Consider the following 22,085-nt stretch of genomic DNA (forward strand, 5'->3'; position numbering starts at 1 on the left):
TAGTCTCAAATTGAAGTATGGACAGCGGAGTTGAATATTGAATATTCAAGCTGCTTGTGCCAAGTCTAAAACTATGACCAATAATATATAGAAATAGTTATCACAACGATACAATTTGATACAAGTGGAAGTTGGAAGATGTTACCAGACATACTTACTTCAGGGCTTGGTGATGATTCTTTTCCTGTTGTGGCATAAGTGGTCCAATTTTCCCCTTCAACAGTTCAACCATTGTCATAATCTTGTCTTAAACAATGTTTTTCTCAGTCATTTCATAAACTCCCTAATTGTGATTATTCCTGTTTAAGTGATTTATAATAAAACATCCAACATGATATCAATGAAACACCAAACAAACACTTCTATAAGAATATTATAAGGATAAGAACTTCACAGTGAAAAAATAACTCAAACTGCACCGTTACTGGCAAAATGGCAAACATGTTATTTTACGTCTCCCTTCCCAGCAAAACTTCAGACTGTGATAGTGAAGGTCCAAGTGAACTTGATCAACACTGCCCAGCAGAAGTGGTGTCGGCGAAAACAGGCACCTCTTATAATTGAAGTGGTTCACTGTCCTATAGCGACTTCATAAAATGTTGGAACTTCCCTTTAAAGTCAACTTAGTCTCACAGATACAATTAGAAATAGACCTGGTGCCTGAGGAAGGTTTGGGACTTCAAGGAAAATAAGTAAGAATTAGAATTATGTTGAAATGTATTTATTTCTAAATTCACTTCAAAACCACAATGGCTGGCAGTTTTATGAAGAAAAATCTTTCACCAACATTCAATTTAGTCTATAACTAAAAAAATAAAAATAAACATTTTGGGGGGGATCTTTTAAAGGTGTTTGAGTGAAGCTGTGTGAATCACAGTAAGGGCACAAGTCACGAGGTTACTGCCATCTAGAGGTTTATTGAAGTCCTCAACTAAGTACAACACTACTGCTACACTCAACACCGAGTGAACACAGGTAAGAAAAAAAAACCATCACTGTGCTTTTATGAGGTAAAATGATATCAATATATAGTAAAATAAAACTTATTTAACTGACATCTCTCATTTTACATTCAAACTGATTCAGAACACACACACACACGTCACAGTTTCTTATGGTAGAATGTTTTCGTTCAAACCCATACACATCATCATCATCATCATCATCATCATCATCATCATCATCATCATCATCATCATCATTTTCACTGAATGGAGGGATGTAGGAGGAGGAGCTGAGGTCATCATTTCATAACTATAGAATCTAAAAAGCTTTTAAATGGACTGCTAATGTGACTTTATCAATATAAATAGTTAAAAACAACTTTGGCTCGTCAGCAATATAGAGCTTGCTTGAACAGGATGAGTCTTTTGGATGAACCCAGAGACTCATCCTCGGATAAATAACATCTATGACTGTCCCCCCTCCACTTTGCCATCTCTCTCTTGCAGGGTCTCGCTAACGGGCTCTCCGAGGATCCACATTTTGTTTTCGTTCACCATCAAACAAGGACCCTCCTTCAGCTGCGCTCACACTCCCGTGTCTTGCTCCTCGTCCTCGTCCTCGTCCTCCTGCTGGGGCAGGAGCCGGTAGTGTTCGCTGCCCATTGGCAAGAAGGCAGTCCTGGGATGAGCCTCGTCTTCTTCGTGGGGGACTCGTTGGTGGGCGCCGGAATCCGGCTGCTCAGCGGAGCCGCACTTGGTGTACAACTCGCGGTGCATCTCCTGGCCGCCTCCCTCGCTGGAGAGAGAGTTAGGGACCCTGCGGTTTTTCCACGTGTAATGGATGTAGCCAATGGGCACGGGCAAGCTGGCAAGGAGAATGAGAGTGACGATCATAGCCAGGGCCCAGCCAGGGTACTCGAGAGTCATCTCAGACGCCTGAAGAGAACAAGGGACAGAGCGTATCAAAGACAGAGGCTTTTCGCACAGTTCAAATTAGTTCAGCTATTTTGTTAGAGACCATTATTTAAAGGACATTAGAGATTTCCCTTTGCTTGTAGAGGAAAAATTCATTTTTTAGCAGCTATGCTAGCATTTCAATAAATAATAGAAGCTAAGGATGTTTATTCAGTACTTTAAACGAAGATAATCACACATCCAGACATGCTGAATGTACATCTACAAGTGAAGATGATACTACAACATACAGCCGGCTTCCGCAGATTTACAGGCTGAAACAAATGAAACTTTTCACATTATTACGCTCAGTTGGGAGAATAAATAGAGAAGTGTCATGGTAAATCTGTCACATATTACTGTAAACTATTACATGCTATTTTGAGTCTGTATTCTTCTGTGTCAGGGCACAAAGGGCTGCTGTCGAACATCTTACTGTGCTTTGATTCCAGGCAGTGTATGTGGGACTTTTGAAGACCATGCGCAGCAAACTGGCCGCCAGAAGACCAACCATTGCCAGTAAACAGACATATTTCCAGAGGTATTTGTACACCACTGGAGGGCGCCACTTGAGCATGACTTCAATATCATCCAGGAAGCTGCAGTGTGGGAAAATATGAATATTAGAAGGATCTTTTCAAAATAACAGAAAATAAAGACCATGAAACGGCGCAGACGATAAAACAATTACAAAAAGCTTTAATAGTGAAACCTGTCAGACATTTAGTTTCTCACCGATCAGTTCCATAAACCCACGCCACGCTAATGGTTTCAAAAATGACCACAATGACCAACGGGAGGGTTGCAGAGTAGTCGTCAAACATAGTCACAAAATAGTTGCCCGAGCGCTGGGTGAACAACAGTCCTATCAAGGCGCCCAAAGCGCAGCTGGACACTGAAAAACAAATGAGGGTGTGGACAGTGTGAGAAAGTAGAAAGGGTGCATAACATGTTATATTTATCTGACATATATATATGACTGTACTATCAGAAACAAAGCGCTTTTCTTAATTTTTGATGTCTAAATCTCAAAGACCAGTGATCCTGGTCTTTGACTTAAGATTGAATATCTTCTATTTTTGATATAATCAAGAGTGGGTACCATATTAGCTGCCCCAGGCCTTTTTACTGACAGCTTATAAAAATGTGCAATAACTGCAAACAGGCAATATTTGTTGTCAGACATTAAAAAAAAGTTCTGCCCAGGACAAATATTTGACATTTAAACTGTATAAGTCTCAGATGTTATCATAGATTCCTGCAGATGAGTTTAACTAATTCAAAAACTCGAAATGCCTGTTATGCAGAGCAATGTTTAAACACGTGTTAGTTTTTTGCGTGCAGCTATTACCAGTGAGCAAAGTCCTGTGGCGCCCCAAAAAGCTGAAATTGTCCATAAGCGGTGTGAGGATTCCCTGCATGGTCCCAAACATGGTGCTCAGGCCCAGGTTGAGCAGCATTAGGAAAAACAATGTGGACCAGAAGGGGCTGGCTGGGAAGAAGGCCATCACCTCAGTGAATGCTATGAATGCCAGGCCCGTCCCCTCAATGCCCTGCGCTCACACAAAGACAAGAGAAGACAGTGAGAAAAAGTCTAAAAAATAATAATTCAGGGGCTTCATGCACACCAGGAGATACAGTGAAAGTATGTGACATGGGATTGGTATTTCCAATTGTATGCTATGCAAAAACTGATCATGTGTCAGTTTGTGTCCCTCTAACGCTTGTCAGAACAAAAATGTCCTCATCCTATGCCTCTTTTTAAAAAAAAAAAAAAAAGCCTAGCCTAGAACTTTGTGATAACATAAACACTGTGAGATACCATAACGATGCCATTAGTGCCTCTTCCTCTGTTTCTTTAGTTTCCCCTTTCACTAACTCTGTCACAGCTTGCTACCATCTTTCCCGGGGGCCTACTAGATACGGTGTCACGTTTTTTCTTCCTCCTGTCGACTGGATATTTTACGGCGCCTCCCAGATTCTTCCGGGGTCCTGGGAAACGCAGCACTCTACCTATACTATGTTATTGAAATGTATAACTCTGGTTGAGCTTCTGTGTTTTTTTTTTATTGTTTTTTTTTTTAAGCAAGCCTGTGTCAGCACCTCATGAAGGAACTCTTACATCTTCTTCCAACATAGATGAACACAAATGTATATTGAATTTAATCAGTCAGTCTGTGTCTTCACATCAGCTATTTAGACATGTGGGGTCTCTCAGACTTTAGCCCTCTGCATGATAGTCCATCAGTCCTGGCTCTCTACTATTCAACAAAGCCGCAGGGATCTGTTCAATGACCCCTCACCTTATTCATCTCCTCCTCCAGACTGCAGTCAGTGATGTTAGAGCCGGCCATGGAGCTGTAGTGACCGTACCACTCTCTGTACTCCGCTATGGACACAGAGCTGGGGTCTGACATGTTGAACCAAGGCCACCAGTGCTGGTCAGATCCATCTGATGAGCTTAGTAGATCAAGATTACTGGAAGATGTTAAAAAGAAGAAAATACAATATGAAAAAATGTCATCAATCCTGATATCCTGGATTTAAGTGATTGCTTTGAACAATCATTTGCAAAAACTAGATGTCATTTTTCTGTCTATTAACAGCTAAAATAAAGTGCTTTTAATAACTTTTTGTCATTTTTAGTATGCTGCCTTTTCATAGACCATACTGACAGGCTTTTGTAAATGCAGTTCAACAAAATATGTTGCTAATAATGGACCATGGGAAGTTAATACGCACACACACACACACACACACACACACACCCTTACTTAGCCACGCAGCGCAGAGCAATGTTCTTGGCGCGGAAACCCAGCACAACAAAAACCACCAGCGAGGCCAGCACAGACGTCATGAAGTTGATGCCAGAGACCATCAGCGCGTCCCTGTGGCAGTTGTTGTGGTATGGATTGTAGGAGGAATATGCGATAACAGAGCCGTAGCCCAGACCGAGTGCAAAGAAGACCTGTGTGGCAGCCTGTCGCCACACCTGCACATTAGCCCAGATTTCCAGCTGAAAGAAATGTTTTTAACTTGAACATTAAGAAACAAAATATGGAAAAAGGCAAAGAGGACAACACAAACATGATGTAAATGACGTGATGAAAACCAGTGCTTACTTTGGGATAAAACATATATGTGATTCCTTCAATCGCGCCGTCCAACATCAACCCTCTGATGAGGAAAATGAAGAGCACCACATAGGGAAAGACTGTGGAAAAGTACATCACCTGAGATTTGGGGGGGAAAAGATGTGAGGATGATTTCTGTGCAAGAACAAAAATCTGCCTGTCAGCACGTCTAAAGCTCACTGATTACCATGTTGAATCAGTTTGTGGCCTTATCTTAACCATATTTACCAGACGTTTGTACGGGTTGTTGACATGCAGAGGTGAAACGTAGAAGAGACTTGAAGTTACCTTTGCAGAAGACTTGATGCCCTTGATCATAGCCAAAGAGACAATTGTCCAAGCAGCCAGTAAACAGCCCGTCATGATGGAGTTCAACTCTCCGGACTCTTGGATGGAGTTCGTGATGTTGAGGGCTTTCCGGAACCAGAAGTATGACGTCGGGGAGCTGCCCGCACATTCTTTCACTGTTGATTGAGGACAGACAAGACTTTGACTATTTGCTGGCATCTATGGGACTTCTAACTGTGTTTTTAATTCATCGTTACGTGCGTACCTGTGTCATTAGTGGTTACATCGATTGGACACTGCTCCCACGGCAGAGGATACTGAAAAGAATTACCCAGGTAGAACAGGCTCCATGCAATGATGACATTGTAGTAAAGAGCCACGTAAAAACAGACCTGGAGAAGAAAGGGTTTATGAATGATTTGCCAAACGAATTATCAATATTTGCACTGCAAGCCCTTGAGATATACGGTAGGCAACAGAATGTGCCGACTTGTATATTGTACATTCTGTGAAAACTTCTTTCAAGGTCAAACAACAGTTTCTCGAGAGGAGAACAGCAAATCTCAAATCACCTGAGATGGGATTTAGCTTGAATGTGATGTTGTGTTTAATGCATTCGTGCCCTACAAGTTAGGAAGTTATTGTAATCCTGTTGAATCTTGTATGAGGAAATGTATGTGTACTTAAAATGTGAGTGTCATTCATTGGGAACTAAAGGAGCAACGAGGCTTTTTTCGAGAAAATAAACTCGACTCGCCGACTCAGCGCACAAGTATGCGTCTGTGTGCTTCAAATGCACAGAAAGTTCTTGTCCCGTCTGTGTTTGCCTTGTCTCGTTTCTATAGGAAATGTTTATGTAACGGCACCACAGCCCGCGGGGCCGTCTCGCATTACAGCACTGCAAGATTTCACCATCGTTCCTCTCTTGGGAACTCACGCAGTGTGGCTTGTAATCAAAAGAAAGAGCTGTGGACAGAAAGTGACACACATGGGACAAATGGAGGAAGACATTTATGTGTTGAAAGGCCCCCGGAAATGAAACATAAGCCAGCCAGTTACCAAGCCACAGCATCCAAGCGGAGATACTATGAGTTATGAGTAATAATTTTACAGATACGTGCAAACATCATAGACTGTATATAAACATCAGCTTCTTAGGACAAGGGACAAAGAATAGCTTCTATTGCCCCTCCATCTTGGCTTTTATTTTAATGCAATTAACAAACGATCCTGAGTACAACTTGACAGACATTCATGAATTGTTCAATTTCAAACTGAAGGGGGGGGGGGGGGGGGGCAGAGAGTAAATACGAAACCCCACTAAGAATTCTCACCATGCAGCTGGAGTAGCCGATGCCTGCCAGCTTTGGGGAGATGTGCTTCCACACACCGATGCTGCCCTGTCGAATGCACTGGCCAGCTGCCAGCTCCATGAAAAACAGTGGAACTCCCACAATCAGGAGAAGAAAAACATACAATAACATGAAGGATCCTGGGAGGATTGAAGGAAGGAAAGACAGGTTAAAAAACAGGATATAAATGAATTACTTTACACACAACAGTTTCTTTTCTACCATTATGTGTTTGTTCTGCAGGTTTCTAAACCGCTGCTACTAGTGTCAAGACAGCTCCTGTGACAATCAGTCTAAACCACTCGGTTGTATTTTACAGCTCTTTCTTTAAAGCCACTCACCTCCTCCATTTTGGTGGCAAAGGTACGGGAACCTCCACACATTCCCCAGGCCCACACTGAACCCCACCTGGGCCAACACGTACTGGATCTTAGAGTCCCACGCGGGCCGGTCTCCACCATTTTCCTCCACTTCCTCTGGACCTGTTGTGAGCTGGGATTCGGACTGGCCCTCACCCAGCCAGGCTCGGTCCTCGTTGCCTTCCAGAGAAGGCTTTTCCGTCTTGTCATTAAGACGGAGAGAGAAGAAAACACCATTCACATGTGTATTTGGTTTGCGTTGCGATTGTTCATCAGACATGCATCTACAAATCATCGTGATTTTTCCCCACTTGCTGCTTCCACCAGTGATCACAGCTGTAACCAAATCAACCAGTAGTGAAACCTTAAAGTAACGTTAGCAACGATGGAAAATGTGTTGTCAGTAACGATGTGAACTATAGTAAGTTTTGCACAGTCAAGGGTTGAATCATCTAAAATCCAAATAAATAAAATTAATTGTCTGAATTCCCTGCTATTTAACCAGTGTTGGGTGTAACACATTACAAAGTCAAGCGTTAATGTAATCAGTACATTACATTTTTCTGTAAAGCAGTAATGTGAGGCATTACTGTTATGGCTACAGTAATCATTACAGTTACAAATCAAACTACTATCTCATTACTTGCATTACTTTTAAGTTAATCCAACAAATCCAACATCCCTTTTCATGGAGCAACACTCGTCTGATCTCCCGTGACGTGACCGTGACTTCGGCTCGAGTTCATGCAGGAGGAGAGGGGACAAAAAAATGGCAGAGCGGTCCAGGACGTCTTTGAAGGGGTGGAGATATGATAGACATTACTTTGAATTTGCAAATGTGGCAATAGCAAGAAACAGTCAGGTGAGCAAACCACATGCGCTTGCTAACCAACTTGGCTACGCTGAATGGGCCGGATCCCAAAATGACTCGGCAAGAGCCAGACTGGCTTTAGAACATGACCCAGCTTGATCATTCCTATGTGCCTGCGATGAGAATGGAAAATTACAGGAGGCGCGTGACCCCCAGAGAAGAACCGTGGCTGGTCAAGACACATGGCCAGAAAGTGCAGGTGATTTCAGAACTATGTCGGCATTCACACGTACACAGGCGAGTGTGAGCGAGTGACGGAAACATGCACAAGTAAACAAAGGAGGAGGGGAAGCGAGAGCAGCGGCCCACTGGGGGTGAGGCTCTCAGTGACATGTGGGTAGGAGAGAGAGAGAGAGTGGGAATCCACTGGGCAGTGTTAACTCTGCATTGGTTGTCACTGTGGGTGGCACTGAGACACACTGACCACGTGTTGGATATACTTGCTACCAAGGCAAGAGGATTGATTTATTAGGGTCAATTTCAACAGCTTGATAAACAGTGATAGCACAATGAAGCGCGCCTCGAGTTTTGACCATCAAGTAATGGAACAAGTTATTCATTGAGCAAATAAACAAAAGATTGACTAGTTCAAACGTGAGGCTTTGCTTCTCTTCTCACGAGTTCAACAGTTGTGGGTCAAGCAAAAAAAAAAAAACACCTTGAAAACATCACCTTAGGCCCTGGGAACTTATGAATGACCTTTTTATATCATTGTCACTTATTGTCTACAACCTAATCCTAAAATCTAAATGTTGCCATTGTGCATAAATGTAGACAGAGTTTGGATATTTCAGTGTCTCTTAACATTGTGATATTTCAAAAACAATTCAGCAAGCCTGCGTCGGGGTCTCCTTGTTGTTTAGTGGGGAAAAAAAGATAACTTGCAGGAAAACAGATTTGTTTTAAAGGGAGAGGACGTTGTATTTAACATTTATTTCCACTCTTCCTGAAGCTGTGAGGACTCACACACTCGCGTTAAACTTTTAACACATCTTCAAAAAGAAGTGGAAAAGTCCCTCATGCTTATTCTTCACATCTGGGCTGCTGCGCTGCAGTCTTTGACAAAATAACTACTGTGTTCCTCCCTTCTCTTGGAGAAGCTTAAATTATCTTCTTGCATCACAGGGCACACACGTGAGCACACACACACACACACAACGTTTGACTTCATGAACAGTAGTTAATGCACAGAAGCATGCAGCAGCTAAACCTGCGTACTAATCCCTCTTGAACTCATTATTATTATTTTAAATACATAGCTTCATATCACCAATGGTGCGAAAACCAAACTTAGTGTTTGCTGTTGTAGTGGATTCCATTACAACCTGGATTGATTGCTATTTCCTGTTACCTCAGTGTGGTTTGTAGACAAATGTATCCCCCTGTGCAAAGACTTAGAGCCCCACAAAGACAAATTCCACATCCTTCATTCAAGATTTTCTTTGCAGCCAGGATCAAAACACAAAACGCCTTGAACAAGCTGGACAGTTACTGAGTTACACACACATTACTGTCAGCCTATGTTGCAACATTGCATCTCAATTATCTTCCTAAAAAATGTTTAAGAGTCCATTACAGTAACAGCGGAGTATTGAAGAGAAGCGACACAGACATTCTAATACTAGACTGACGTGGGAATAAATGATTGTCACACATAATCAGTATGCTGAAGGCCTTATTCCATATGTCGACACATTATGAGGGTTAATGTCTCAAACGGCACATGTTCTGTTTACAGACACAACCAGCCACAAATAGCCAGAATAACGCCCCTTTCATACATGTCGACATGTTTGAAATGGAGGCAGAGTAATTTTTTCCCCTCAATCTTTTTATAAATGTATCTTTGGCAATCTGCCTGTTCAGGACCGAGTGACATTTCAGCAACACGCCAAACTTAAAGAGTAAAGTAAACAATCGCACTCATGGGGCCGCTAAGCAACTTTCCAATACTTTTTCCTAACTTCCCTTCGAAGCAGGCTGCCACAGGTCGGAGATCAGATGGCAGAACTTGCATGTGAGCGGAAAAAGGGATGAAACGCCGTGCAAAACATCACATAAATGACACGTGGCCACAAAATAACATGGTGGATTACCAAGGGCAAAACAGAGGCAGAATACTATTCCAAGGACGAAGTAAATCCCAGCTGTGGCACAACGTCTGGAGAAGCTGCAGAATGATCAGCTGTTTGTTTGTTCACTCTCTCCACCTGCCTCTCCACCTTTTCAGTGCTGGACTTTATCTCAGCCTGCATTTGACCAAAGGAAAAGGGGCCAACACCCTACACGGGTACACATTAGCTAATACACACCCAATACTGTTCCCAAAGCTGACATACAATTCATGGTATTGTATAACCAGAGTAGCCGTCGATCATACTCATTTTTTGCCCGCTCCAGTGTGGCTGGTGCCTGTCGGAGCCTATAGGATTAAATAACTCCACATACAGCATCGTCTACTGCACTTTGTTGCCATGTGAAATGCATTTTTGGGAGACAAACAGGCGACGGAGCAGTGTGGATGTTTGCGGACAGCTGCACATTCCTGTCGTCCCGACTCTGTACTCAAGTCATACTGTGTTAAAAAGGCTTCCGGCTGTAATTTGAGGGTGTCAACTTGAACATCGGGTCACAACTGTTGTCATGTAGCTTCTTCATCATGGCCCCGATTAAAACCAGGAGGACTTTGAGGTTTGTGGGATCTGCATTTCTATATGACACAATGGCCTCAGTGGACGGACAGACGGATGTCGACGGTTGTTGTTGTTGTCGTTGTCGTCGTTGTTGTTGTTGTTGTTGTTGTTGGCGGCCTCTGAAAAGACACATGTTCACTGGGAGATAAGTCCTGATACCTATCAGCCGGTGGCCATGTTGAGCTGCATGTGATCCATAGGCCACTGCTGTGAGCACAACGCACAGACAATCAGCTGCAGAGGGCAGATTATCCTTGAGGCGCCCTCACGCCCGCTCCGAGGACCTGGCCAAGGAGTCTGGTGTGTAGTTAAACAACCCGTGAACACGACACATGCCACGGGAGAGAACAACGGGACAAGCAAAGTCACTGAGTGATTCAGAGAATCACTCAGTGACAGACATGCGTGATCGTCCACTTGTGAAGGCAGATCAGCGCGGCGGTGATGTGGACATACCATGCTGACAGCGCGCTCCCACGGAGGAGTCGAGTTTCCAGCAGCTCCTGGTGCTGGCTGCGTCTCAGGACAAGGCTACTTTTACACTCGGACTCTGAACTTCCTTTTTGGGGTTTTGGTACCATTCGCGGCCTCGTGCATCTAGAAGAGAGACCGAGGCTCGTCCAGGTGCTGGTGACGACTGGCCGTGGCCACGCTTGTTGCGTCGGAACGGACGGCGTCGACCCCCGAGTCCAAGAAGAGGCCAAGGAGACGTTCACTGCGCCTGCAGCCAATAGGAGAACTGGAGGGGCCGACCTGCCCTTCCCCAGAACGGTCTCTCTCTCTCTCTCTCTCACTCTCTCTCTCTCTCTCACTCACTTACTCACTCACTCACTCACACACTCACTCACACACACACACACACTCTCTCACACACTCTCACACACACACACACACACACACACACTCTCTCTCTCTCTCTCTCTCTCTCTCTCTCTCTCACACACACACACACACACACACACTCTCTCACACACTCTCACACACACACACACACACACACACTCTCTCTCTCTCTCTCTCTCTCTCTCTCTCACACACACACACACACACCCACACACACACACACACACACTCTCTCTCTCTCTCTCACACACACACACACGCGTCCTGCCCTTATCCTGCAGCCTACGGGAAAGCAGCAAAGATATGTAGCCCTACATTGCAATTTACAGAGTATTTATAATGAAAATAAAAAAAATACCATATAAATAAAACGAAGACAATAAAAAAACAAACAGCAGATGAAATAAACTAAGTGCATGCATATATATATATATATATATATATATATATATATATATATATATATAAGACAAGTTAAAAAACGGATTACTTTAGCCACGGAATGGACAAAATATTAGGCCAGATTGATGTTTTTTAATTGCACATAAAGTTCCCCTCCATCTGGATTACACTGATTCAACACGAACACAATCTGTGATGCATGTTTGTCTGTCAAACATAAATTAAACAAGTAAAACAGGCATTTCTGTAATAGATTTGATAATCCCAACGTGTATTAATTACACTATAGCACGATTTATGTGTTTAGAATCAATAAATCCAATTTGTTCCACATTCGTAAGAACCAAGTTTATGTGTGTGTGTGCTTTGGACAAAAAAAAGCGTCCGCGAAATGAACGAATGTAATGAAATATGTATCCAGTATTTATGAAGCCAATTAGTTTGAAATTATTATTTACATCATCATTATTACATTATTATTAGTTTGTTTATGTTAAATCTGTGTAATCCAAGTGGATGGAAATGTTACATGCCATTAAAATACACAAATCTTAAATTAGGCCTATATACATGAAATCATTTTATAGAATCGTAATCTGCAAAGTAGCTGTCAAATTAAAAAGCTCCGTTTGGAGGCATCACTTTAATCAAGTCTAAACTCATCAATCTTTATGAATGTGAAAATTATGACTGTACAGCATAAAGCATGTAAACCTCTATATGTGTTGCCAATTGCGAGTCTCTTTGACAAGACAATTATAAATGCCAAACTGGAAACTGACTGTGTCAGCAGCACATCCGCCGTGTGGCTGTATAATGAAGCCAAACACAAGCACAGAAAACATTATAACAGCTGATAAATATATACTGGATTTTTCTTCCATTAGCCCAAGCCATGGGACATAGAGATACAAAAATAAAAATTGCCCTCGGAAAAAGAAATAAAATAAAGTACTGCAAAGCAGTCGCACTGGCTCAGGGAAGCTTCCTGGAGTTAAATTATGCTGCATGATACTGGCATGAAAAAACAAGCGGCTGGGGCCACACAGCTGAGAGATACCAGTCAGTACATTTCACTGTCTCTCAACCACCTGCTGACAGAACGTTTGGGAGGTCTCTGCTCCCTCTAGTGGAAATAATGTGCTATGATTCCAATTCACACATGCATTCAAATTGCTGCTCATGTCTCCTGGTTCCTGTGGCAGACCAGATGTTTTACAGTCAACATTTCGAGAGCTTTCAAAGTGACAGAGGCAATTCCTGATTATAGTCAGAAATCCATACAACACATTGGACGCTTGGAGAGAGAACACCAAGATACATCTGGAACACGAGTCCCCAGTTGTGGTCCTGATTTCTTCCCTCAATTTCACGTTTGCAAAAAAAAATAATGTTTTAACTGCTGTTCCCCTCAATTAAAGGAAAGGACAGCGATGGGTGCGTCCACTGTGTACGTCACTGGACCAGCCGTCACCCCTGCTGTTGGGATGTACTGTGTATCACAACTGTCCATCTACAAATCAAACTGATAGTAGCTGCTTAATTGCATCACAGCTTTTTAAAATGTGAGTTGAAAGACAGAAAGAATTTGGCAGACCACTTGGCTCATTGGGCCAGAAACAGAGAAAGGTCTCCGTCCATATGTATATTATTGATGTACAGTCAATACCCGCAGAATCGTCCAAGTAACAGCTGAACCCAAAAAATGAAGACAGCTGACCCTCTCTCCTTCCCCTGCCATCACCCTCAACAACCCCTCAGTTTCCCCTCTGCGATGTCCTATACCTGCTACAAATTGTCATTGTGCAGAATAGTCCCTCACCCACAGTAAACCCGGGGCTGCAAAAATTCACAACAAAGATTCATCCGCTACATCCACTAAACTAGTCATTTATTTGAACCAATACAATACCAACAATTCATTCACTTCACTTTATCAGATTCGAAAGTGATGAAAAGTTTCACAGTCAAAACCCTTTTCCTCTGATTTCAGATTTTTCCAGATTGAATTTGAAACTTTAATTAAATAGCACCTTTTTAAGCACGAGTTGCAAAGTGTTGAATTATCTGAGATGGCATTGCTAATGTCATTTCTCCTTTGAGGAAAATCCAAAGAATAAATTGCAATTAAATTATTAATTTTGTTTTTATTCTCCTTTATTCTTCTCCATAGTTTTCACCTATTTGTAATTATAGTCTCCAGTGAAATATGACGTAAGTGTATAGTGCCGAGCTCGAAGAACAGTGCATTCCATTTCTGCATTGGCATGTGTCGCAGATAGCATCAGCCTCTTGGCACAATCCACAGGCGGTTGCAGGTAAAAAAAAAAAGCCTGTCCGAGGTCACAGGAAGAAGAGGCCTCGCAGAGATGCAGAGAGAAGAATGGGAGGGACGGGGCAGGTGCAGGTTTGAGTGCGTCAGACAGTGGAAGCAGCACAGATTAACTGCGTAAGGAAAGCCAGACTTGTTTTTCTTGTTTCTGCATATCTCAAGAAGGTGGGACGTGCCCATGTAAACAGCTAAGCTCAGTGCACATACAACTAAGCACGAGGATTGGTTTCTGTGCCTTGGATTTGAGCTCAGACCGCACCAAAAGGTACAGTGATCAATCGAGATTTCAAGTCTTAACTTAGTGTAAACTGTGTTAAGGTGTGTGTGTGCGTGAGAGAAAAAGAGGGGGCGGGTGCACCTGTCATATAAAGGACAGCAACTTGATGTCCGTGATGTGGAGACTTTTCAAGAGGCTTAACTTCATCTTCACACATGAAAACTTTAAAATCCTTTTTTTGCATAAAGAACTTTCTGCCTTTAATACTGTAAGAATTTGCTAATGCTTGAAAACACGTATGCACTATTCACTGCTCCATCAGTACGTCGGAAGGGAAAATATTACAAGAGGAAAATGACGACAAGAGCCGGAATGTGTTTGCACAGCGCAGACGTGTGGTTTTTCATTTTCAACTTAAACAACGGTGTCCCTCTCAAGTTTTTTGTGGTTGTGTCATCTGCATACCAAGCACCTGGTGACAGTGGTTTTGCCTGTCGTATGTATCCATCACTTAAATGCAGGAACATGCAAGTGTGCATACAGAATACTCTGCGTTCCTACCACTGGCTTGTGGAATGTGGCACAATCAAGCTCTTCTTCATCATTTGTGTCTGATATATAATGCATTCGGTCGAGATGAGTGTTTAAATCAGTCAGATATTACATTAATTCATATGCAGATGTTGCAGTTGAAAGAACAGAACCATGTACCAATGTAAGAATGCAAGGCATGAGTCATATTAACGGATAATGAGATAATTTCCTGGTAATTACAGAGGGCTGAACAACTACTAAGCAAACAGAAATTAGGTGTCACAGAAAACGTTGATATAAAGGCTTAAGTATTTTAGTGCCTAAACATTATTTCCTGTAGTTTTTCTGTATATGCTTAATTTTGTTGTTTGCTTCCACAACAGATGTCTAAAAAACCTCCTCCGGTGGTCCCCAGAAAGCCCTCAGGTGTCCGGGTCATGATACCTCCGGGGGGGCAGCCTCTCCCCGGCGGCCTGCCCACCTACGCAGATTGTGGCAAAGGTAAACTCACCTGACGGATTTGTGTGAACACGTGCGCATGTGCTCGAGATTTCTTTTCACTCTCTGCACACTATCTAACCTAGTGCTGCAGGCTTTTTGTATGTATGTTCAAGTCTGCTCTCTCTGCTCAGAGAATGGCGCCCACCACGAGGACTCAAATCACACATCTCAACCGAGTGCGGAGAGAGAAGTGGTATGCACTAGCATGATTCAATTTGATACTCTTGTATAAATATGTACTCGGAATATTTGGGCCAGTGGGGTTATCTTTTAATTCAACCGTGATCACAACCACTGCAGCAAAGCTTGGCGAGAGGATGTTGTCCCATCGAGTTCATGGCAGTAACCCTCGTGCAGTGTAGAATCAGTGGCTGCAGAGAGAGAGCTGCTGGAGGTTATTGTTTTGTTTTTAAACATCATGAAAAAAGGAATCACAGCTGAAAGATATGAAATAAGAGATTTGATTTAGCTCAAGGTATAATCCTCTTGAAACTCAATACTTATGATGTACTTCTGCAACTCTGGACTCCAGACCTGCAGCAAATACTGCACAGGGAAGTTTACAACAGTCATCTTGTTTGCTGAGAAAGCTGTCTGTGGCAAAGCTTTTGTTGTTTAGATTTAATTTTGATTTGTGGATGTGGCTTTACACTTCTGGTCAAGAAAACATGAACAACTTATAAGACTGTAAATAAATCAATACTCCTTTGTCGCAATCTCAAATATTGAAAATGAATAAGCATGATCATGGTTATTAACTATAACTATTGCACAGCTATGTGCTACCTTTCAGGTTGGCATCAACTTCTTGTTGCTTTTGAAAATATCCGCATATTGAAATGAATTGAAATAATAAGTTGCACAGGGGGATAAAACACAGTTTGTGTCTTCGCCAGGAGATTCTGAACCACTGCATTGACGACATGGAGCGATTCATGGGACGGCTGCAGCAGACAGCAGAGGCCCAGAGTGTTCTCCAACAAAGGAGGAAGAAGAGAAGCAGGAAGAGCAAGAACAAGGCGGGCCACGATGGTGAGAGAGCAGAGGCTGGGAAACGCTTAACATTGGCAGTGTTTCACTATTTTCAATACTAGGAGCAACTGCCAAAAACAAAAAAGGAAAACACCCTAAGGTAATTCAAATAAATTAGAACTGGTGTCATTGTCAAGCTCAGATGATGATGATGATGTCAAAGAAGTGATTGAAACTGGGGCCAAGTCCATTCCGCAAGATTCAGGAATTCACAACTAACATAATAAAAGAAAAAGGAAAAATAAAATCGAATAACCTGATTTTCAAATATACGTTTTTTCAAAAGTTTTCATCCGTTGGGTTTTACAATGTACTGTACCCGACACGAAGAGGCTTTCCAGTTATATGAAAATGAACAAATGAAGGGTCTCTCGCTGATGTACAGAGGATAAGGAGTGACCACGGCAACAAGGTTTGAATCCCAGTCTTGATCTTTCAATCGCAGGCACGCTGTTTTATTCATCACTGGACATTGCCAGTGGTTGTGAATGGGAGTTTGTGGTTTATCCGTGTTTGCCCCCTGCTGGCCTGACGAAACAACCCAGGTGTGACCCTCGGTTAGACTGAAGGCAATAGATGCATGGAGGCAGTAACACAATGGGCATCACCACTGACTTGGTCTTGCGGGAGAGTGCTCGCTGAACAAGCTAAGACTCGACACCTTAATGGAGTCATTATCAGTAGTGGAAGACATTATTTTACTCTTCTGTTCATCTGATTTTCTATTAAGTGTTAAAACCCCTGCTAATGGACGTAATTATTACTGATTGAAAAAAACAACATTTGACACAAATGACACTGACAGCAGAATTTTAGGCCTGGATATATTTCTATTCTTGGCTGGAGCAGCGGTAATGAAACCCAATGTCCAATGTGGATCAATAAAGTATTTCTGATTCTGATTCTGATTCTGAAAGTATCTCAAGTTTGAAAAAGCAATGCAACAGAGACTGGGGTGAGTTAACAACGTGCCAGCGTTTCATATGTGTATTTCCTTTTTCCTCTCCTGTGTGTGCAGATGATGTGTTGACCGTGAAAGCCTCTCCTCCACCAGAAGGAGACTTCTTGGATCTCTTTCAGAAAATCAAGTACTCCCTCAGTCTGCTGGTGAGGCTACACTGGTCATAATCAAACACAGCATGACTCTGTAAGATTGTTTTGTTCATTTTGATGAAACCATGTAAATGATTCTATTTGTCGGTGTATTTAGGACCGTCTCAAGTCATCCATCTCACAGCCTGATGCACCAGACCTGCTGCATCACATCTTTGTGCCTCTAAGACTAGTGAGTTTTCCCTTTGATGGATTTTGTGTTTTTCCTCTCTGTGGTACCGACTATAGTGACCCTCTCTTTCACAGATGATGAAAACCACTGGAGGGCCAGCCTTAGCTGCAACAGTGGTTATTCCTGCTATGACCAGAGGTGCCGTTTCACTGCTCCAGGAGCATCTGACCGAAGGGGAAAAGGAACTCTGGACTTCATTAGGTTCCAACTGGACTTCATCCTGGTCTGTGTGTGTTATGCCTCTGTGTATAAATCTTGTTTTGAGAGTGTCTCATGTTGAGCTCACAGACCCTCTTTCCCCTCTTCCCCCCCCCCCCCCCAGTTCGCACCTCAATGTGGCCGTTCCTCCATATTCACCCGTCTTCCTGGATGGATGGCAGCCTCGGGCCTATGACTCCGCCGGCCAGCCTTTGGAGGATCCCATCGAGTTGCAGCACAAGCAGGATGTTTTCAGGGAAAGGATGGAGGCGCAAACTCTGCAGGACCAAACTCGAAGAACAGCACAAGGCACAGATGAAGTGTAAGTCCGGTGATATTGGGGAAAAAAAATGCATAAATGTATTCTATTGCAGGATTGAAAATTACATTTTCATTTCAGAGAGGGCAATGGGCTCACACCAGAAGGCGAGAGATTTTACTGCTGCAGTTATGACTTTGTGGCAAGAAACAGCAGTGAGCTCTCTGTGCTACAAGGAGAAACACTGGAGGTAAACGGCCATGATTAGAGATATATGTGGTGACTCACCTGTAAAAGCACATAGACTCTTGGAAAATGCCACAAAGCACAGCTGATATGTGAGGCATCCTTTCTTTAGGTAGTAGAGTCGTCCAAGCGATGGTGGAAGTGTCAGAATCGCTTCGACCAGATAGGATTTGTTCCCTCCAACATCCTGGAGCCCCTGTCTGCTCTGAATCACACGGGGAGGGACAGTCCGGTGGTACGCAGAGAGTCAAAGGTATAAGTACAGACACAACTGCGCATATATGGTGTCGGTGCCTCAAACACTGCACACAGTGTGATTTTTAATATTCATTTCTGATTTTCCACAACAGAAGACGCCGATTTCTCCAAGGACAAATTACTTCTCATATGCTCCATCAAGCCCGATTGGGACCAGTCCTACCGCTATGAGCCCACCAGCGCGCCCTCAGAGCATGGCTCTGCCGTCGCGGACAATGGGAGAAGACGACAGCCGAGGTAGCAGACATCATGTGTAGTTCACAGACTACACATGAACTCCTTTTCCTTCGACAACCCATGAAAGTCAGCCAGAAACTCGGCAAATGACCAAGGCCGAGTGAACATCAACGCAGTTTAAAGAAGCTGGTGACTCACCGACACCAAAGTGTTGTTATTCCCTTCTTAACATGTTGGAAAAAAAAGAAAATGTATCTTTTTACTCCAAAGGACTTGTTCTAGAATATTGCAGCTGCAGCTCTTAGAACTTTTTCTCATCTCTCATGTTGGTGATACCAAGGTCCTGTCTTCAGTGGACTCAGAGCTATTTTGGGATGCTCTTTTAGCATTTTTCATCAATAACTTGCCGAACTGGGCTGAGTGCCATGCTGTCTTTGATGGGATCCCTATGCCCTGTGTTGCACGTGACGCCAATCACAAAAGTCATTTGGTTAAAACTATCTGGTAAATTGCATATTAGGATTTTTTTTTTACTTCACAAAGGTTCAGACAATTTATAGTAGTTTACAATCAATGTAGAAGTTTACAGTCACTTTCGTGCAGGATAGATGATCATTTCATTAATATTAATGATTGCTTTATTATCGAAGTGAAGTGTGTAAAACCAGGAGGTCAAGCACAGAAATGTGAGAAATGTGACATTTTGACTCACCATATTGACGCTGTGCCTGTCTGCGTGCGTATGCTCATGAAGTTCTGTGTTTGTGCAGTCCTGATGATCAACGATGAGCTCGTACAGCGGCTGGCTGGGAGAGGAGGCTCGGCCCGTCCGCTGGTGGCGCCCCGCGCCGCCGACACTTCCGCCCCCCTGAACTATCACTCGCCATCTACCGAGGTGGAGGCCTGGCTCACCGCCAAGGGCTTCAGTCAGCAGTGAGTGTCCAGCACTGGAGACGTCTCCAGCTCACACCCGTTTCCAGATTCACCCGGAACCTGATTCAGCACAGGGCTGCAGTCTGTGAAACCTATTGATTCATTTACAGCCACATATCCTGTTGTCAAGCTCCTTCAGTGTGAGGAATATTGGGACCAACATGTCCAACACCTGCTATGTATTAGAATAAATCAAATGAATGCATTTGTATCACTAAGGGTTTTCGAAATGAAAATAATCCGGAGGTGTCATGGTCTCTACTGAACTGAAATCAGATTATATTAGTCCAGTGGAGAAGTGAGTTTCTATGAATGTGGTTATTGGACATTTAAGTGCTGTTATTTTCACAGTTTATTACATTATGTGCACTGTAGTGCCCCCAAATGTCAACAATACATTCCCTGCCAGTGTTTATGCACAGCAAGCTTTACTGTTAAATGAATTGGGTTGGAACACAATCAGTGAGTCAGGAGAATATTTGCAGATGAAATGGTAGTAAAGTCAAGTAGTTAAGTAAATTCTTCCTTTATTTGTTATGTAATATAATCATTTCAGCAGGTGGATTCTTCTTCTTGATGACGATGATTTGTAACTGAAAAGCGAACAGACACCGGCAGTGATTTTATTGCTCCTTTCTCCTCTGTTAGGACAATTCAGAGTTTGGGAATTTTAACGGGAGCACAGCTCTTTTCCCTGGATAAGGAGGAACTCCGCACAGTGTCACAAGAGGAAGGCGCAAGAGTTTACAGCCAGATAATGGTGCAGAAAGCCCTTCTCGAGGTTTGTCCACTGTTATTTTGGCTGTACTCTGTGTTTGTGAGCATGTGTGTGTGTGTGTGTGTTCCTGCATGGGTCAATGTGTCCTGAGTCAGTTGTTTGCTCAGCCTTGGCTTATGCACAGACTTACATCATTTTAGCACATTGTCATTGACCTACATTGATTATTTACCTTTCAATTTAAAAATACAAAATGACTAATAGCTCGTAGATACCTTATGGGTTAATGGTATCAGCGTGTGTATTTATTTTAGTCATGAATTGCAAGACAGCCTTCCTGTTCTTGGTCTGACAATAAAGGGATTTCACATATAGTGTGTTTAATTTGACCTTGATTGACATTGGTTAGAATATGATCAGAGGTGCACGTCAGCTGCAAAGCAATGTTTTCCTAGATATTTCTCTAACCTTGTTTCCTCCTCAGGACGTGCGCAAAGCCACAGAGTTAGAGACGGCGATGGAGAAGCAAAAGCTGAAGATTGGCCTGAAGTCAGAGAGTGGTGCATTTTGACGAAGCTATTCACGTTCACTAATCCAGATGTGGCATCAACGATCAACCGACACAACTGAAGTGTTGCCGACACAGCTGGTGGCACAGAGGGACGTTTTAATCCCACATGCTGTTGTCGTTTCTGCGCTGAAGATTCATCAACAAGAGCAAACTGTGTTAAAAGAAAGACTCTCCTACAAAAACTGTTATATTGGAAAAAAAAATGTATATCCTCAGACAGAGGGTCTTTATTCCCCAGTTTATTAACATTATTATGTATGTGTATTTTTGGTCATATTTCTCTAACAATTTAAATATTTCTATTATCCTTTGTTTAGACAATATCCGAAACATGAAAATAAACACAAATGCCATAAAATAAACATAATGATTTTTAGTCTAATGTGTTATTGCTGTGAAGCATTTATGACAATGGTCTGAAACTACTTTTCAGAGCTTTAAAAAAAAAACATTAAATATATAGCATGTTAAAAATGTTCATCTCCACAGAACAGATTGATTTTTTTTATTGCTTTATCGTCAGTCTGTATTACAACAATGTTGTTTGTTGCAGGCAGATGCTGTTATAATTTTTTGAATACTTTAAATTTACTGATCATATATATATATTCTTTGATATTAAAATGTTCCATTATGATTGCATTATGGTTCATTATGATCACAGCTGTGGTACACATCATAACATACTGTATAAGATGGATATAAGAAATACATTGTTGTTGATGTAGCAGCTTTAAAAAAAACAATTGTGTACATTTGTATAACAGCTATAACAGAGTTTGCTGCTACCCTTCATTACACAATCTGTTACAGACAATTTGAATTTTTATATATATGTTATATTATGAATTAGTAATTTCATAATTGATATTGAGTGCAAAATAAAGGCTCATGTCATTATTTTTTCAGCTTTGTAAGGATTTGAAACTTGTGACTGTAGATTTGACCGGACATAAAACCAGAATCAGTTCTGTGATGACAGCA

General features: G+C 42.4%; 2 protein-coding genes across 2 annotated transcripts; one reads left to right on the forward strand and one right to left on the reverse strand.

Annotated features, from left to right (window-relative positions):
- Positions 1-897: 897 nt before the first annotated feature.
- slc6a16a (solute carrier family 6 member 16a) lies at positions 898-11,424 on the reverse strand. The gene is made up of 12 exons (XM_035614859.2): positions 11,052-11,424; positions 7,014-7,233; positions 6,655-6,812; positions 5,586-5,712; positions 5,321-5,496; positions 5,021-5,131; positions 4,673-4,914; positions 4,202-4,376; positions 3,250-3,451; positions 2,634-2,793; positions 2,335-2,497; positions 898-1,880 (listed from the first exon to the last, which is right to left on the reverse strand). Exons 1-12 carry the CDS (start codon positions 11,052-11,054, stop codon positions 1,530-1,532), a joined length of 2,088 nt encoding a protein of 695 aa, XP_035470752.1. The 5' UTR covers positions 11,055-11,424; the 3' UTR covers positions 898-1,529.
- A 2,880-nt stretch (positions 11,425-14,304) lies between these two features.
- On the forward strand, positions 14,305-21,835 carry eps8l1a (eps8 like 1a). Its single transcript, XM_035615030.2, has 14 exons — positions 14,305-14,437; positions 15,307-15,424; positions 15,556-15,617; positions 16,321-16,456; positions 17,475-17,563; positions 17,667-17,741; positions 17,816-17,964; positions 18,064-18,261; positions 18,340-18,448; positions 18,557-18,697; positions 18,795-18,939; positions 19,650-19,812; positions 20,461-20,593; positions 21,015-21,835. The coding sequence occupies exons 2-14, from the start codon at positions 15,307-15,309 to the stop codon at positions 21,099-21,101; spliced, it is 1,605 nt and encodes a 534-aa protein (XP_035470923.2). The 5' UTR covers positions 14,305-14,437; the 3' UTR covers positions 21,102-21,835.
- Positions 21,836-22,085: the final 250 nt, after the last annotated feature.

Source organism: Scophthalmus maximus, chromosome 17 (genome assembly GCF_022379125.1).
Source record: "Scophthalmus maximus strain ysfricsl-2021 chromosome 17, ASM2237912v1, whole genome shotgun sequence".
Classification (NCBI taxonomy): Eukaryota; Metazoa; Chordata; class Actinopteri; order Pleuronectiformes; family Scophthalmidae; genus Scophthalmus; species Scophthalmus maximus.